Here is a 19,526-nt window from a genome sequence, read left to right on the forward strand (position 1 = left end):
ACACAGACTACCACTCTCTCACCATCTCTCCCCCTTCCTCACACACAGAAAACCGCCCTCTCCCCCTCCCCCACACACAGACTACCACTCTCTCTCCATCTCTCTCCCTCCCTCACACAGACTACCACTCTCTCTCCATCTCTCTCCCTCCCTCACACAGACTACCACTCTCTCACCATCTCTCCCCCTCCCTCACACAGACTACCACCCTCTCTCCATCTCTCTCCCTCCCTCACACAGACTACCACTCTCTCTCCATCTCTCTCCCTTCCTCACACAGACTACCACTCTCTCTCCATCTCTCTCCCTTCCTCACACAGACTACCACTCTCTCTCCATCTCTCTCCCTTCCTCACACAGACTACCACTCTCTCTCCATCTCTCCCTTCCTCACACAGACTACCACTCTCTCTCCATCTCTCTCCCTTCCTCACACAGACTACCACTCTCTCTCCATCTCTCTCCCTTCCTCACACAGACTACCGCTCTCTCTCCATCTCTCTCCCTCCCTCACACAGACTACTGCTCTCTCTCCATCTCTCTCTCTCTCCCTCACACAGACTACCGCTCTCTCACCATCTCTCCACCTCCCTCACACAGACTACCGCTCTCTCTCCATCTCTATCCCTCACACAGACTACCGCTCTCTCTCCATCTCTCCCCCTCCCTCACACAGACTACTGCTCTCTCTCCATCTCTATCCCTCACACAGACTACCGCTCTCTCTCCATCTCTATCCCTCACACAGACTACCGCTCTCTCTCCATCTCTATCCCTCACACAGACTACCGCTCTCTCTCCATCTCTCTCCCTTCCTCACACAGACTACTGCTCTCTCTCCATCTCTCCCCCTCCCTCACACAGACTACTGCTCTCTCTCCATCTCTATCCCTCACACAGACTACCGCTCTCTCTCCATCTCTATCCCTCACACAGACTACCGCTCTCTCTCCATCTCTATCCCTCCCTCACACAGACTACCGCTCTCTCTCCATCTCTATCCCTCACACAGACTACCGCTCTCTCTCCATCTCTATCCCTCACACAGACTACCGCTCTCTTTCCATCTCTATCCCTCACACAGACTACCGCTCTCTCTCCATCTCTCTCTCTATCCCTCACACAGACTACCGCTCTCTCTCCATCTCTATCCCTCACACAGACTACCGCTCTCTTTCCATCTCTATCCCTCACACAGACTACCGCTCTCTCTCCATCTCTATCCCTCACACAGACTACCGCTCTCTCTCCATCTCTATCCCTCACACAGACTACCGCTCTCTCCCCTTCACACACACTCACAAACTTCCTTGCTCTCTCACACACAGATGGAGTGAACAGTCATCTGATTGAGCCGTGCAATCCACCTCTGAGTGTGGGTCGTTAGAAACACACACACACAGTTCAGCAATAATTGACTATGGGTCGTTAGGACATCGTACTAAAGTGGACAATGGGAGATTAGGGGAACTTAATGACCACTTCCCAAAGCCTCTACTAGCATAAACATACACACACACACACACACACACCAGTACACACACAGGCAAGTAATCATGTATGATGATGACAGATTAGAAGGTAATTGCAGACGAGGCCAGTGTTTCAATAGGTTTGAATTCTATCGGTTTGACTAAGAAATGGTCGTCTGGCTTTCGGTTGCCCTGGATACTGACGGAGAGGCACTGCACGTTCTCACGTTGCTGTAAGACCAGCACAAAGCTGGTGGACCAGGTTGTCAGGAAACGGAGGAGGTACGTGAACAGTTCTACCTGGACTTGTCCCGTGCCACATTCTCCCCTGAAAAAAAAGACCGTTCTAGCAGCAGATGGCCTCTGCTCTCTCCATCTTTCCCTTTGTCTTTCTCTCTCTCTCTCTGTCTCTCTGTCTGCTGGTTGTGACCCATTTAATAGCAGGCTCTGCTATAGACATAACACACTCAGTATTCAGCTGGCCCACTCTTTCCCTAGTGCTCCATCTGATCAAATATACATTAAGTCAGCCTGTGAACACGCAATGCGCGCACGCACACACACACGCAAGTAGAGGTACCAAAACACACTCTAAAAACGCACATTTTGTGCCTCCTCCATTCCATTGTGTGGAAGCAAAATCAGCCTTTCACAATCCGACACACACACACCGTTGACATCATACGTCTCCAAGAGAGTTGCTTAAGCTCGCAGACAATTTTAATATCACAGGGCAGCTTCGTTCCTCAATGGAGCTTAGAACTGTTCGTGTGGTGTGTGTATGTGTAAACGCGAGTGTGTGAACCCATAGCAACTCTCCACCAAGTATCTTTTGGGGGAGAGACGGGGGAGACAGACAGCCTAAAGCAGATATGAACTACGATTTCTCATTTGTCGTCCCCAGAATGGTTGCCTACGGAAACAAGGCAGCTCAGAGCTCAGAGTTCAGCCTTCCAACATTCAGACCTCATTCCAATCAATATTTCTATCAGGAATATAAATTGATTCTTGTTTGTTTGACCAATGCAACAGGGAGAATTTAAACCCTTTCTCAGACATATGATAGGGTTTATTTCTAGAGAGAGAAGACAGAGGATCTCCCTAGGAAAACAACCTGTGGCCTCTTTGAGCGAGTGGTTCCCTCTCTGTGTCACACTTGAGACCGTCGTGTGTGTATGTGTGTCTGTGTCCATTTGTGTGTTGTTACTGTCTAACTGCGTTTTGAGTAATTGTGTCGTAGTCGAGATCGCATGGTGATCACGATTACGTTTCCTCTTAACACACACACACACACACGAACGCACGCACACACACACACACACACACACACACACACACACACACACACACACGCACACACACGCACGCACACACACACACACACACACACACACACACACACACACACACACACACACACCACCTGGGATTGGACTGGAAATAACAGGGGGGAGTCTGCCTGTGGAATTCCAGAGCTGTGAAATGGGGTGTGCTATTCTGCTGAGCTGCTGGTTCTGGGAATACAGGACTGAGGAGTTGCATACATGCATTTTCCCAAAGTCCCAGAACAGCCCTGAGGACGGAGAGAAAGAGGAAGAGGGGGAGAGGAGAAGGGGGAGCTGGGGGAAAAGACAGACAGGCAACACCTCCACATCCCATCACCTCCTCCCCCTTTCAAGAACCTGACAGAATAAACTGTGTGTGTGTGTGTGTGTGTGTGTGTGTGTGTGTGTGTGTGTGTGTGTGTGTGTGTGTGTGTGTGTGTGTGTGTGTGTGTGTGTGTGTGTGTGTGTGTGTGTGTGTGTGTGTGTGTGTGTGTGTGTAGCTGCCATGGCACAATATTGCTATCAGGCCTGTAGATTTCTATTCATTTTCCTTGGAGGCGACATGTGCTTTCCTTGCAGGGTGCAGATTAATGTCTTAGTGGGGCTCTGCTGGGATTGAGAGACACCACAGCTATACAGAGAGAGATAGAGAGAGAGATACAAGCAGAATTAAGAGAGAGGGATAGATAGGGGGATATAAATAAATAAAAATGCTTTGTTCAGTAGACTTTTTACACTCGTAAGCACAATAGAAATCCTTTCCAAACTGGTAAAACACAGACTTGTTACCCTGTACGCTGTTTAAAGACAGCGATGACAGGTGTGGTAGGGGAACAGGAGGCCTCGGCAGGGGAACAGGAGGCCTCGGCAGGGGAACAGGAGGACTCGGCAGGGGACAGACACACAGCTAACCCAGCCTGCTGGAGACTCACGAGTTTCAAAGCCCTAGCACGCCACTGATGCCAGGGTGCCAATCTGTCCACACAGGCTGGTCACAGGAAAGAGCCGTCGATTTGGGACATTTGAAAAGGTCCCGAGGACGTGGATATATGCCTTCGTCGGCGCTCACCAAAACAAAAACAATGGCACAGCGCTGGAACTGATGAGCCTCAGAGCCAGAGCGCGACCCTTAGACCACCGCACAACGGCAATTCACAATTCTCTAAGAAGCAGGGAGAGTACTTGATGATACTTAAAACGCATCGTTTTTTTAAATTATATTTGAAGCTTTCCCCAAACCATAGCCCTAACCTTAACCACACGAAATGTATACCTAAACGTAAGCCTTTGAGCTGTTTCTCTTTTAACCCTGTAACCACGTGGAATTAACCCTGTAACCACGTGGAATCGATCCACAAGCTCAACACTGCCATGTTCAATGGGCATCAGTGGTGTCGTGAAGGATATACACAGCTATACGCTGCATATCCAGGGCATTGCATATACTCACTTCTTAATCCCCAAGATGCCTATCAAAGTAGTGGAGTGGAGGCCTACGCCGTATCAATGAATGAGGCTGATGGAACAGAACAGAACGCCTAGCTTCAAATGTTGATGAACTGTTATTTCTTCACATTTTAGGCGCAGCGGTGTGGACACGGGATGTTACAAAATGCAATTTGCGGAAAGACACCGTTCTAAAATGCACGTGCAAACGGTTTCATGGACAGAGATGGAAATATCTGTTAGACATTTAGAAAGAGGGGAGATCTAAAGATGCAACAACTATTATGGGTTGCTAATGTGACAAGGAGAATGCCTTTGGCTGCTCGACAATGCAATAAAGTTGAAGTCTTCGTAAAAGAATTGTCTCCACGTTATAACATTTTGGTTATAGGTTACTTTGAATCAAGGTGAGACATGCCTCATAATATGAAGTAAAATGTCCAGGTTTAAAACAATTAAGGAATGGGAAAAAATATAGTGATGCTAATGACAGGCCTAATCGTGTTCTTGTAGATGGAAAGGCTTTCCCAGAAACCATCTCGATGAAACGTTCACAAGCTACAGAGTAGCCTATGCCTACCTGGCTGAATGACATCATGGTTACTTGCGACCTCCATCTCATGTGCTACAGAAACACTGCTAACTGAACAGCAGTGTTAGGTGCCTGTGCACTTGAATTAAAGGGTAACTACACAACAACAAAAAATGGGGGAAAAATAAATAAATCGGTCTCCTGATGTGGTTTAAGTTATGGACATTTTCTACTTTTCTATTAAAAATATGTGACTTTGAGAGTGAAAACCTGGGGTTGGGGGGATTCAAAAATCAGAAACATGTGACTCAGTTGACAGGCTAATTTATCTGTTTTAATAGACGGCCTACTATTAGCCTACTTGCAAAGTACAGCTTGGGTTGGCCTGACTCAAAGACTAATATGGGATTCCTCATTATAGGTCATTCAGAGTGTGTTACTGTTTCTCATAGAACTTGACACAGATCACCTTTCCTTCGATGGGTGGTCCGTTTGGGAAAACGTTGGCTATATTAGAGTATATCCAAATCTCCTGGTGCCACTACACCACCGATGGGCATGAAATGGGAGAAAACATGAAGAAAAAGAGGACGTAGGTGTGCTCCCTGAAATTGTTGTACATTCTTATAAAACTTTAGTAAGAACACATTGTCTGCTTCAGAAAGCAGACTCACTGCAGCAACCTCAGACACTTGGCCAGGCATGAAACCCCTGTCATTGTAGGAACACAGCAACAGCCTTCAGGGCAACAAGCAGTGTTGGGGAAACTTCTCTGAAAAGATAGTTTACCAAGTTACAAATTACTTTACACTGAAAGAAGCAGTGTTGGGGAAACTACTCTAAAAAGATAGTTTACCAAGTTACAAATTACTTTACAGTGAAGTTAAGCTACACAAAAGCTACCCTTAAGAGAAATATAGTTTACTTAACTACTTTTTCAAAGTAACTTTAGTTAACTACATCCAAACTAATTTGTGAAAAATCCTCATATGTAAATCTGAAATGTCAACAACAAACTACAAGACCAGTTCACTTTGGGATCATATGTTAACAGAATGTGTAATTTAGCCCATTAAACACAAAAACTATGTTTCAAGTGAGAATTAGGCAGGTCTGATGCCAAAAAATGAAGGAAATGATTGCCCATATCTTATTTTTGCAAAAAAAGTAGTGTGTAGTTCCAGTAGTTATCTACACCGCTACATGGCAAAAAACAGTTATTAACTACTGAAAACAGCACCTAGATTTGAATTCAGTTCAAATACCACCAAGCTACTTCAAAATGTACTTAAATTACTAATTTAATGACATGTAGTTCACTCCTCCCCAACACTGGTCAAGAAGTCACTGCCAACAACTCAGATCCTACAGGGTTATGGCTCCATTGAGATGCTGCTAAGCAATAGAGAGCCATACTATCTGTGAATACATCTGACCTGCTTTCATGCTCCATTCCCTGGGTGGGGAGAGAAAGGGGGAAAAGAATGAGAGAGAGAGAAAAGGTATGGGCCTACTTCCTAGCCTCCTCCTCATTGGACCATGAAAGCCTCTCTTTCTACCCCTCTGTTCTCTTCTGTGTATGGCAGCCGGAAATACATTCGTATCCCTCGTGGACCGGTTCGTACCTAAAACATTTTCCATTCAGGCTGCATAGGCTTCGATCTCCTCCTTAACGTTATTTAATGGTGAGAAAAGAGGAAATCAACTGGTCAAATATGTGTACTTTCCTTATGAAACACCATTTTCCAACACCATGCAAGAGTGGCTAAATGCTAATCCTGTGTATCGCGTTCAGGCAATCAGGTTAAATCTATATGACCAGAGGTTCATTTATTTTATTTTACGCCTCCTGCTGTTTCTTTTGACATGTCACAATGTGCGTGCGAGAGTAAAGAGCGTCAATTCACAGGCACCGTGTTGCAAAAACCAACTTAAATGTCAAGAGAATCCATTTAAACAGTTGTATTTGTTATGTTCGCTATGTAGCCCTTACATACTATTGTTGTGTGTTCCTTTTGACTCGCCTTATATGTCCTATTGGAGCTACTGTACCTGCCTGCCAGCACCAAACAGTTATGTTGGCTCACCAACTGTGAGGAGAGTTGTAGATACATCCTAGCAGTTCATGAAGAATTTAGCTAGAATATAGCTAGAATTTAGCTAGTCTCGTCGTTTAACATAAAAGTATTCTCTCTTATCTCTCGATTTTTCCAGCTCAGCCTGCCTAGGCTATGTACGACTAGGCTATATACGACTAGGCTATATACGACTAGGCTATATACGAATAGGCTATATACGACTAGACTATATACGACTAGGCTATATACGACTAGGCTATATACGACTAGGCTATATACAACTAGACTATATACGACTAGGCTATATACGACCAGGCTATATACGAATAGGCTATATACGACTAGGCTATATACGACTAGGCTGTATACGACTAGGCTATATACGACTAGGCTATATACGACTAGGCTATATACGACTAGACTATATACGACTAGGCTATATACGACTAGGCTATATACGACTAGGCTATATACGACTAGACTATATACGACTAGGCTATATACGACCAGGCTATATACGAATAGGCTATATACGACTAGGCTATATACGACTAGGCTATATACGACTAGGCTATATACGACTAGGCTATATACGACTAGGCTATATACGACTAGGCTATATACGAATAGGCTATATACGACTAGACTATATACGACTAGGCTATATATGAATAGGCTATATACGACTAGGCTATATACGACTAGGCTATATACGACTAGGCTATATACGACTAGGCTATATACGACTAGGCTATATACGACTAGGCTATATACGAATAGGCTATATACGACTAGACTATATACGACTAGGCTATATACGAATAGGCTATATACGACTAGGCTATATACGACTAGGCTATATACGACTAGGCTATATACGACTAGGCTATATACGAATAGGCTATATACGACTAGGCTATATACGACTAGGCTATATACGACTAGGCTATATACGACTAGGCTATATACGACTAGGCTATATACGACCAGGCTATATACGACTAGGCTATATACGACTAGGCTATATACGACTAGGCTATATACGACTAGACTATATACGACTAGACTATATACGACTAGGCTATATACGACTAGGCTATATACGACTAGGCTATATACGACTAGGCTATATACGACTAGGCTATATACGACCAGGCTATATACGACCAGGCTATATACGACCAGGCTATATACGACTAGGCTGTATACGACTAGGCTGTATAGGACTAGACTATATACGACTAGGCTATATACGACTAGGCTATATACGACTAGGCTGTATACGACTAGACTATATACGACTAGGCTATATACGACTAGACTATATACGACTAGGCTATATACGACTAGGCTGTATACGACTAGGCTATATACGACTAGGCTATATACGACTAGGCTATATACGACTAGGCTATATACAACTAGGCTATATACGACCAAAATCAACACAGGTGGGCTGCATTGTTTCAAATATATATCTTATTTGACTGAAACCTTAGCTTACAGACCAATACATTTTAAACTAAATGTTTAGCTAGTCTACATGGCACAGGGAAGATCATAACAATTTCTCAAATTCCTTTGCAACAAACGACCCACGCCATTTATCGGCTTATTTTATCAGAATTGCTCCGCATACACTTGAGAACAATACACCGTTGACGCTCATGCCGGTTTGTTTTCTCTCAGTCACTACCAAAAAACACTTTTCGTTTGAGTTGGGCTTCAGCAGCATCGCATTAGTAGAAACCAAGACTATTCTCAGGGCAGTCCTGGTTGTAGATAGATATGTTTGATTCGCGTTGAAGACAATTTTAACATTTTAGCTAACCCTAACCCTTTTCCAAACCTTAATCTAATTCTCCTAACCTACTGCGTGTGTTCTCCTCACCTGCTACGAAAAGGGTCAAAACCGACAAACCCGCTCTGAGAAGAGTCTTGGTTTCCACTAATGAGATACAGCCCTGCATTAGGTTAGGGGTAAAAAACCAGACTGCTGTAAGATGATTGGCTGAACACGATACACATCATCTGGGATTAGCATTCAGCCACTAGCATTGTGGTGTAAAAATGAAAATATGTATAAAGAGGAAATCGAAGCCTTTGCAGCCTGAATGGAAAATGTTTTTGGTAAAAACCGGTCCCCGGGGAAACGAATGTACTGCCGGCGGAATACAATGCATTTGGACGGTAAAATGACATGACTCAATATCGCCATCTGCCAGCCTCTGGGCTAGTCTTACTGGTCTGTTACAGTCACAAACACACTGTGCCAACTTAATCAAATGTTTCTTCTCCTTCTCTCTCCTGTTCTTCCCGTCTGTCCATTGTTGGAAACCTGTCCATTCATTTCTCCTATATGGATGGATTTGGGTATAGTTATAGCAGGGGTTGTGAATTAAAGATGTAAGGAGAGGGTGAGCGCTTTCAGACTCTTAGGATGCAGCTAACCTGACTAGTTTATGATGAAGTGGTGTCTGTCCCCCTCTCTGTCTCCTTCTCTGACCCATAACAGGGGGGGGGGCACCTAATCTTCTGTGGATGCAGTGCTGTTCATTAGGAGGATCATACCCTGTCCTTTCATTCACTCTGCAGTTTCCTCTCCAATCCTTATTACCACTCAGATATAAATCTAGTATGACTGGCTCCCTAACCACGAAAATACCACGATCCCCTTGACAGCAAACATCGATAAACCATCAGCGAGTAAACAGTTAACCCGCTAAACACTACCCCTCTCATCCTCTCCCCACTCCCCCGTGACAAACCTCGCCAAAACCCTCCCGTGCGCCCATGTCCTTGGTTCAAGCGACATTCGGTGAACCTTGGACAGACCCTCGCACGTGAGGCGACGGGCCATTTAATTCATAATTCTGTCCTCTATTCCTAACGTTGTTCTGAATGCCTAGCACCACACCAGAAGGCAGGGAGACCTGCAGGGAGAGAAAACGCCCTGCGTTGTTTCACAGGCATGTGGAATCTGTGGGCTACATACATAACATCCCCATGGAGAGCAAAAACACATTTCATACTGTCTTATTAATGCGGTATATGGATGCACGATACCGCGAAATTCAGACATAAGGCTATCGGATGTATTTTTTATCAACTGTGGGCCTGATGATTTGGTAGGCTACTCTCGATAAAATAGGTTATCAAGATGTTCTTAATAAACAGAACGCTTCGATGTGACACCACGGTAGACTATGACAATTAAACAAGAATAATCTGCCTACTAAACCCGTCGAATAGGAACCACGCGGTGTTACCCTTTGTAAAAAATGAATAGGCTATTAGTTTGAATATTGGGGTAGGCTTGGACAGGAATAACTGATCCACGTTGACGTATCCACGAAGCGGAAAATAAATGCGCCAAGGCATTGTGGGCTGGATAGCCAACAAGGGCGCAAGGAACAGCATTTATAACAATATAAAACTTGGTAGAAAAGTATTACCTTTGGCTTGAGTCTCATATTCGGCTACGATCTCCTTGTCCTTTCGGAATTTGGCCGTAGACGTCATGGCTTGTTCTTCTAATCAAAAACACTATTCGTCGCAATAATGGGTTATAGGAGTAATCAGAGAAAAAATTGAACTGTAACTATTCGCTTGGAAGCAGACCCCACTGAAATATTGATAGCGAGCAGCCCCACAGCCCGTGGAATGGTATTGTCTTCTACCCCCTTCACTCTGGCCGCATTGCAAGAGTTTGGCGCTGCCGTATTCCCATTCGTGTGGACCCCTTCCTCAATGCGTTCCCAAACCCGTTTATAGAGCAAACAGAGGAGAGATGCATTCCCCTAAACCAACAATAACCAGTCAGCCAGCACGGCCGGATGAGGAGACTCCCAAAAAGTTTAGTCCTTCAGTGAGTGGCTGTAACCACGACGGTCGGAGGATGGCTTGGCTCCGTGGCTCTCTGCTCTTCCTCCTAGAGTCAGAGTGGGGTACATGGATGAGCTGGGAATGGGAAGCCAATGCGCAGGCATGGGGAAAAGCACACACACCATGCATGTATCGCATTTATTTGGTTGATACATAAACTGCTGAGTGCTTGTCCATACATATTCATTATCACACTAGCCCAGTATTTAATACTGTGTATGTATAGATAAAATAGTGGGCTTTTACACATCATTCAAACCTATAACAATGGGCAACTTTATTGATACTGCAGTGATTAGGCCAGATGCTGGGTGTTGCCATGTGTCTGGGGGGTGGGTGTAGGGCCTTACAGGGTTGGGAGGGCAGTCAGATGATACCCAACTGTAGTTCTGAACAGTGACGGTTAGAGTTTGTGAACGGACACTTGCCTACACACTACACTGTAATAACACATAGGGCTAATCTGACTCAATATAATAGCTGTACTCTTGGATTGTGATCGACTAATTATCCGACAGAAATGCATTACATTGTTTTAGGGTGGGGTCATATCTGGCAGAGCCCAGAGAACATAAAGCTACAAATATATTTCAGTTCAATGTGGTCCAACGTGCCCATGACATTGACAATATAATTGACTAAAAACAGTTTAACTCCGGGTGTGTTGTGAAAAGCAAAAACTCAGAAAAAGGTAAGAACACTTAAAAACAAACTGGGGTACCTTTTATAGGGGTTTGTAAATTATATAGGCAGTTACACTTTGTATTAGTTTATTGGTAACTTAGAACACATTACAGTTCATATAGCCTAGGCCTAAATCATTGTGTGAAATAGAGTCATGTGGTGCTTGCAAAACATGGGCATATCGCAATGTTAACCAATCAATGAGTTATAGCTGTTTTACTAAACTAACTATAGCAGCTAAGCGACAACCCCTTTAAAGAAGGTGCTATCAAAGTTTAGCCCTACAGATGATATTAATGATGTTATATATACAACATTGGATCTTGCAGAGTAGTAGGCTGCAATATAGCCTGGAATTGAAGCACGAGGTTAAAATCTATCATGTATATTTTATTTTACAGACATTCAGATCTAATATATTTATAATTAGCTCATTCTTATATCTGCGGTCAGATCACGCAATGGTCACACAAGTTGCAATATTGTCGCGAGATGCACTTGGCTGTAGAAAAGAAATAGGAGGATATTTATATACATACATTACAACAATGTGAAAAACTAAAGGCTTTTATACGTGGAGGGAAATATAACTGTTGCATTTGAGCATGTGTGGCATAAGAATGAAAGCCTTGTGGAAGCAGCCTGTTGCTAAATTCACAATTATTTCATTTTCACTCATCCATAAGTGAAGGGGGGAAATAATAGTGATGGTTACATCAAGCTATATACGAATAAAGTATTTCGCTTTTTTTTTTTTGCCATAGAAAAGTCTCAGGATCAGAGGTAGGCTAAGGAGCTAGCTAGTCAAGTCCACTGAGATATAATAAGAAGGTAAAGTCTCCGGGACACCGTCAGCTAACTAGCTAGATACCCATTGTCTTTCTACAAACGTTGACATACATCCAAGTTATAAGTTGCAAAAGTTACTTTTCTTACTATTTGTGTGATATAAACGCATACTGCATCGCACACGCTTTACAATGCAAGTTGCTAAAAGCCAATCTTATACATGCACCCACATTGATTTTTACCTCGTATGTCGACTTCAATGAGAATACGAGCTTTACTATTTAATTGAAGTCCCTCGTGAAGATTTATTTTGTGCTTTCTTCACAAATTCTCAAAAAAAATAACCCCGCCTCTTCATGGAAAAATATGAGATTTTGCATCTTACGATTGGCTGAATTGATTATGAATGACATAGCATCCTTTAAATCGATTGTCAAGATTACTTAGGTAGGCGTGATATACGATTATTACCCAATGGAATAGTCATTATTGTCCCCGACAGCCAATCGAAATTTGACATAAGCCGTTTAAAAAATGTTTCAGGAAGTATCGGCAGCTAACAGGAAGTTATAAACAATCAACACAACAGTGAAATTAGCTGGCTACTACTACAACAATTGACTGAATCTGTGAATGCAACGACGTAACTGAACAAAGATTCAGGAAATTGTTTCATATGAGAAGAGCACGTCGAAGATAAGTTGAAATGGCAACAGACCATTAGCTATTTTGAACATCGGATGCTGTGTTATTGTGGTCCTCGTTACTTTAAGGAACGTAGCTAACGATAGCTATCTTGCGGCTCTGTGTTTGACAAGTAGTTAACGTAGCTAGCTTGCTATCAACAAGAGTCGGTAGCTATCTAGTTTAGTTAATTATTGACACATCTAATATAGACGTGGAAACGTTAACGGTAGCTATATGACAACGTTTCGCCATCTGATTTGTGGCGTATGTTTTATAACCAACCTGCTGCTAGCGACGTCCAGGTCGTTGTTGCGAGCTAAGTTACCTACTAAGTTATCCAGTAACAATCGTGTTTAGCTAGCTAACTTAGGTAACAGTTAGCGATACATTTTTATTTTTGATAACGTTCGCTTCAGAGGAGCTACCATTGCTACATTGATCGATCTGTTTTGACACATTTCCTCTGGACACTGGGATTCTGGGGCTAGTAGAACAGTATTTGAAGAGCATGTCTACCTCCAACTTCAAGAACAAATGTGTCACTCAAGTGAATTGTATATACTGTGAGAGTCTACTCTGCACAAGAGGAATGAAGGCAGTACTTCTTGCAGACACCGAAATTGAGCTGTTTTCTACGGACATACCTCCCAACAGGTAAGTAATACCGCCACTATGTTGTTATGACATGATCACTGAATGTGTGGATGTAGTTGTGACTAATGAGCTAATATTATGTTTTCTATTGGGGGAGGGGATCGCTCAGTTGTTTTTGTTCATATGTTGTGTGTTCGTGATTACAGTGAGATTTAGTGAATACTTTATAAATCGACATAAGTTCTTATCAATTATCACACTCCATGGCTAGAATGAGATGGTGCCCCTTTGTCCCCCCCCCCCTCCTCCCTCTTCTAGGACTGTTGACTTTGTGGCCAGCTGCTACTCTACAGAAAGCTGCAGATGCAAACTGAGAGATATTGCCTGCCTGAAATGGTGTGTATTTAACCTTACTGTAATCACAGATTTGCCTACCCTCATCACTCTAACCTGTTTGCATCGCCATATAATCCTATGTGCTTTATGTTTACAAAATAACAGCGCAACACTGCCGTGGCTGTTTTGGTGGGGGTGTTGTTTATTCATGTTTATATTGACAAATACCAATGTAAATGCTTGCAAATGTCCATGTGTTGTGCTTCAGTAGGAAAGTTGTTCAGCCAGCAGTTTGGTGGGTACAGGGAGGCTTTTGTCAGGCCCCTTTTGTTTCTCCGGTGCTTTGTTGTTGTTCACAGAAACGCATTGGGTAGATAATAGACACCTACTGCCTATGATAATTAGCACTTTCACAGGTGCTCCCTATAAAAAGCTGACATGTTTTTTTGTTTCTCTCTCTCTCTCCTCCCTGTCTCTCTCTCTCTATATATATTATATATCAATTTCTCCCTACCCCTTTCTCTGTATCTATTTCCCCTGCTCTGCCTCCCCTCTCTCCCCCTCTTCAGTGGTAATGTTGTGGGGTATCACGTGGTCGCTCCCTGTAAGCCCTGCTTGCTGTCCTGTAACAATGGCCATTTCTGGATGTTTAACAGTGATGCTGTGTCCACCCTCAACCGACTGGATGCTACAGGTTTAAAACTTCTTCACTCACTGTCTCCCCAGCACACTGCCCTCTTACAGTACCTGCTCATGAACAATACAGACTGTATCCCAAGAGGAATGTCCTGAACCCAAAGGAGTTAGTTAAAGTAGATGTGAAGAAGAAATTCCCCTAAATGCATAGTTTGTGACAAGATACAGTACCCTCTGCAACACCGAGAGGTTGAATATATTACTTGGGGTCGTTGTGCAACGCCTGGATGCTAGCCTGTTTCCGCTTTGGCCAATTTTTGATTGGCTTAGCGAGTTGGCGAAACTTAATTAAACTGCTGCACCACACAGTCTGCCACACACAAACGTTGGTGTTGACTTTGTCTTTTGTTGCAGGTTTAAACTTGTTGCTGTGGGGAGACCTTCCCGAGCTAGAGGACAGCGAGAACGAGGAATCAGAAAGCCCATCAGAGGAGGAGTGTATCAGGTAGAGAGGGATGAGAGATGGAGGAGCAAGATGTTACCCTGTGACCTACCAGAACCCCCAGGAACAGACTGAGATGAAGCAGTGAGCGGAAGAGGAGAGGGGGGCTTACCCTGTGACCACATCCCCCCTTCCCAACATCTGCCCATTAGAAACACACTCTCCTCTCACGGTCCGATCTTTCTCCCTTTCACTCTCTCTCTCTCTTTGGGTGAAACCAATGGTAGAACTGCCCTCTCTCCTCAAACTCACAACTGAACCTCCACTCAAACAAACTCATCTTTCTGATTCACCGACGGACAGCCGGATGGATGGATGGATGGATGGATGGTCTTACCATTTCACATGGCTATTTTATACCCTTTGGGTTGCCTATTGCCATTGGACACTGGATTAAACATTGTATGCTGTGTTTTAGATGTTTGTCAGTCCTGTATTGCTCCTTGAACAATCACGATGATGTTGTGTTTAAGTTTCAGAATCTGACATTGTTTACATTGAGTATTTGCCAGTTTATCTTGTCAATCTTTCACGAAGAGGGCCAGTGTGATCAATAGATGGTACTAGAACATACAGTATAGATACGAGTTTGGTTCTAGAGCGACTCTCTGGTGGGACTGAAGATGCTCTAGGAAAATAGATTAGGCCTAATTACGCGCATGTCATCTGAACTTGGCGAAGGAGCCGGGCAGAAAATACATGATTGTGAAAAGGAAAGCTGATGTCCACTCACTACGTTGTTGATATAGTAACAATATTGCAGCAAAAACAGTGAGAAAGTTGCTATCCAAACCCTGTATGATTGAAAACTTGAACGGTTGTGTGCTTGTCAGAGCACTGTATGAGTATACTGTATAATTGAGTATGGATCACTTATATAAAGGAGTGCCTGTGTAGAGCAGAACTTTCTATTGCTGTGACCTTCTCAACTTGTATTCTAATGGCCTTGGATCTGATTTTTATTCTGTGGAGAGCTGTGGGCTGACTGTCATTGCAGGAGGTCATGCTCACCCTCTCACTGGAACTAAAATGTGTTCGCTAGCATTGTTGTGATGCATCGGTGCCCAGCAAGTACTGTCGCAATGAGGGACATATCTTACATTAGCGTTAATATACCTCCCAGTTCAAGCAGACAAGCTATGCCTGTGTTAAAAAGATATGCTGAATCTTACATGGGATATTATTTTGGGGGTCATAACGAGCATTACGAAAGTATACCTACACACCAAATACTTGAAATGGCAGTCACCAATTTGAAATGGCAGTCACCAAGGCCCAGCGAAGTCAAAAATGTGATTTTCATGTTTCCACACTGATGATGGAATAATACTGTGAATATGATTACGCCTTTTTAGTGTAAAAGCTGTTTGAAAAGACCACCTGAAATTGCAGCCTTTTTTGGTGGGATGGAGTTTTGACGGGCCTGGTTTCACCACCAGGCAGTAAATTGGTTAATGGACCAATAAGAAAGAGTTCCAAACCTCTCGGCCAATAACAACTAGTTTTCCATTTCCCCTCCCCACTCAGACCACAAAATTCTTGCTTGAGAAATTGCTCTTTGCTAAGAAGCTATTTTTGTTTATTTTTGACAATGTTTAATTCAAAACTATCACATCAAAGTACTTGATTGTTACCCAGAAGTGAGTTCATATTGAGATGAAAGCAGTTGCATTGGACCTTTTTAAATGATATTCTAAGCTCTGGTTTAGTGGATCACATCTTGTGACATGATTAACAAAATGATTAGCCATTTATCTAAATCCCACAGACAATCTCTTTCCACTTCAATGTTCTTTTTGTTTAATTTTCATTCACAAAAGCAATGTTTTGTAGTGTACTGTAGTTTTTTTATTTTTCTCTGTTTATTTCACATTTCACTTGCATTTGAGTGTTACGTTTGGAGGATGGTTTTTGTTTTGAGGTTTTACCTTAGTGACGGTATCACCTAAGAGCTTCCTATAGCATAGGACAATAGGGAGATAATCAATGACCATCAAAACAGTGACCAATTTAAAAAAAAAATCTCCCTTGAATATGATTAACTTAAGTAGCGTGCTTTTTATTTATTCATTTTAATGTATGTATTTATTAACAGGCATTTGCTGTGTTTATACTGATGTGACTTTCCCTGCTGAAAAAATATGTATATTCTGAAATTGCACTGAAACTGCATTGGTAGTTTGAAACATTTGTTATTTTTAATGCTTATTGTATTGATAATACACCTTTTTCCAAAATATCTATTGTTTTGTGAACTTTTTGGTCACAAAGAATCTTCAGGTACTGAAGCAAGTCTTCACATGTGAGTTCTCTAACATTGAGTCCTAACTGTGTAGGTGTGTAAATGTCTGTGGATGTGATGTTGGAATGTTGCTCTGACTGTCCTGGTCCTGATCTGCCAGCCAGCCATGGCAGCTCTCAAGTGACTCTGCCAGCACTGGGCTCCCTGCAACACACAATACATACAGCACAGCCATGGTAGGAGTCCATATGCACACTCGGCAAACGTGCGTGTGTAGGTTTTACCGGAAGTCCTCACAAGACTAGGAAACCAACGAAAATTCCGAGAAGTGAGGCCATTTTGCCATCCACCCTTTGAGAAAGGCTATTTTATGCTTAGGAGTTAGGGAAGGATTTTTAAATGGAAATTGTTGGTCCCCAAAAAGTCCTAAAGTATAGTAAGACACGCTGCCTTCAGAAACTATTCAGACCCCTTGACTTCATTCACATTTTATTACATTACAGCCTTATTCTAAAATTGATTAAAATGTTTTTTTCCCCTTCATCAATCTACACACAATACCCCATAATGACAAAGCTAAAACAGTTTTTCTATACCTATATTTGCATAAGTATTCAGACCCTTTACTCAGTAGTTTGTTGAAGCACCTCAGCGATTATAGCATCAAGTCTTCTTGGGTATGACGCTACAAGCTTGGCACACCAGTATTTGTGGAGTTTCTCCCATTCTTCTCTGTAGATCCTCTCAAACTCTGTCAGGTTGGATGGAGAGCGTCGCTGCACAGTTATGTTCAGGTCTCTCCAGAGATGTTTGATCGGGTTCAAGTCTAGACTCTGGCTGGGCCACTCAAGGACGTTCAGAGACTTCTGCGTTGTCTTGGCTGTGTGCTTAGGGTCGTTGTCCTGTTGGAAGGTGAACCTTCGCCCCCAGTCTGAGGTCCTGAGCGCTCTGGAGCAGGTTTTCATCAAGGATCTCTCTGTATTTTGCTCCTTCTCATCTTACAGCACGAAGATCAGGACCAGTCTACTGTCAGTCTGTATGTACACACACGTCACACTGTGCAATGTAACCCCCTCTCTGTTTCGTCTCACAGGATATTGATAAGGAGTATGAACCAAAGGGCCTGTCCTGATTTTTCTACTGGGTTAGAACCCAGACGTCACCAGACTGAATATCATCATACAGCCTCCAGTCACTGGGTTGGTACTTTTGTGTATTGGTTTTAGCTTGTGTGTTTCTACATGTACCCTGTGTGTGTGATGGTGCTCCTCAGGGATGACTATAACACGGAGGAGTCTCCACTTACTGAAGAGGAAGAGCGGGAGAACTACGCCAGAGAATCGTACCCTTCCAACAATATCATTTTCGGTTATGATACTTTGCAATCTTTGTTTTTCATTCCCTTCACCTTGATCACCAGACTACTAAGACTGTCGATGAAGATCAAACTGTTCAAAACATCCTGTACTTTCAACATGAACCCTCTCAATTACTGTATGCCCACTATAAGTTATAATGTTCCATAGGTACTGCTGAAGGAGGGATCATTTCGTCATGCAGGAGCGAGGAGAAAGATGAGTTTGCCGTCCAACTGCCACCGGCGTCCCCCAGTGGCTTGAGAGGAGCGGCACACACAGACAGCCATAGATACCCATCAGGTGAAGGACCTCGGCCCTAGGGCGAATGGCTGCTCTTGTCCTATAGTAATATCACCTGAATTTCAACCAAGAGTAAATGACCAAATGTCTCCGTTTCAGTTCTGATTTAATGTATGATAGATGGTATTACTTGCACTTCTATAACACTTTTTTTGAATGATCAAATTAAATCAAATGTTATGTCACATGCGCCGAATACATCAGGTGTAGACCTTACTGTGAAATGCTTACTTACGAGCCCTTAACCAACAATGCAGTTTTAAGACAAATAAGTGTTAAGTAAAAAATAGATAAGTCCAAAATAATAATTCAAGAGCAGCTGTAAAATAACAGTAGCGAGGCGATATACAGGGGGTGCCGGTACAGAGTCAATGTGAGGGGGCACAGGTTAGTCAAGGTAATTGAAGTAAAATGTACATGTAGGTAGAGTTGGTCACTATGCATAGATGATAAACAGAGAGTAGCCGCAGTGTAAAATAGGGGGTGGGGGGACAATGCAAATAGCTGTTCGGGAGTCTTATGGCTTGGGGGCAGAAGCTGTTAAGAAGCCTTTTGGACCGAGACTTGGCGCTCTGGTACCGCTTGCCATGCAGTAGCCGAGAGAACAGTCTATGACTAGGGTGGCTGGAGTCTTTGACAATTTTTAGGGCCTTCCTCTGA

The 19,526-nt window shown here is 43.1% G+C and overlaps 2 protein-coding genes across 3 annotated transcripts in view; one reads left to right on the forward strand and one right to left on the reverse strand.

Annotated features, from left to right (window-relative positions):
* srgap2 (SLIT-ROBO Rho GTPase activating protein 2) overlaps positions 1-12,540 on the reverse strand; it is a 137,444-nt gene extending 124,904 nt beyond the window's left edge. For both annotated transcript variants that reach the window (XM_064968948.1, XM_064968947.1), the window contains exons 1-2: positions 12,454-12,540; positions 10,309-10,784 (exon numbers count right to left, since the gene is read on the reverse strand). In XM_064968948.1, the coding sequence (XP_064825020.1) occupies positions 10,309-10,375 (67 nt within the window). In that variant the 5' untranslated portion in view covers positions 10,376-10,784; positions 12,454-12,540. The remainder of the gene's footprint in view (positions 1-10,308; positions 10,785-12,453) is intronic.
* A 61-nt stretch (positions 12,541-12,601) lies between these two features.
* LOC135542184 (protein FAM72A-like) lies at positions 12,602-17,199 on the forward strand. The gene is made up of 4 exons (XM_064968950.1): positions 12,602-13,552; positions 13,811-13,888; positions 14,398-14,522; positions 14,879-17,199. Exons 1-4 carry the CDS (start codon positions 13,407-13,409, stop codon positions 14,971-14,973), a joined length of 444 nt encoding a protein of 147 aa, XP_064825022.1. The 5' UTR covers positions 12,602-13,406; the 3' UTR covers positions 14,974-17,199.
* Positions 17,200-19,526: the final 2,327 nt, after the last annotated feature.

Source organism: Oncorhynchus masou, chromosome 6 (assembly GCF_036934945.1).
Source record: "Oncorhynchus masou masou isolate Uvic2021 chromosome 6, UVic_Omas_1.1, whole genome shotgun sequence".
NCBI classification, from domain to species: Eukaryota; Metazoa; Chordata; class Actinopteri; order Salmoniformes; family Salmonidae; genus Oncorhynchus; species Oncorhynchus masou.

Coding starts and splice junctions, on each gene's coding strand:
- LOC135542184 (XM_064968950.1), top strand. CDS start 13,407: ATGTCTACCTCCAACTTCAAGAACAAATGTGTCACTCAAGTGAATTGT. Junction 13,889..14,397: donor GATATTGCCTGCCTGAAATG/GTGTGTATTTAA, acceptor CCCCCTCTTCAG/TGGTAATGTTGTGGGGTATC. Junction 14,523..14,878: donor CAACCGACTGGATGCTACAG/GTTTAAAACTTC, acceptor CTTTTGTTGCAG/GTTTAAACTTGTTGCTGTGG.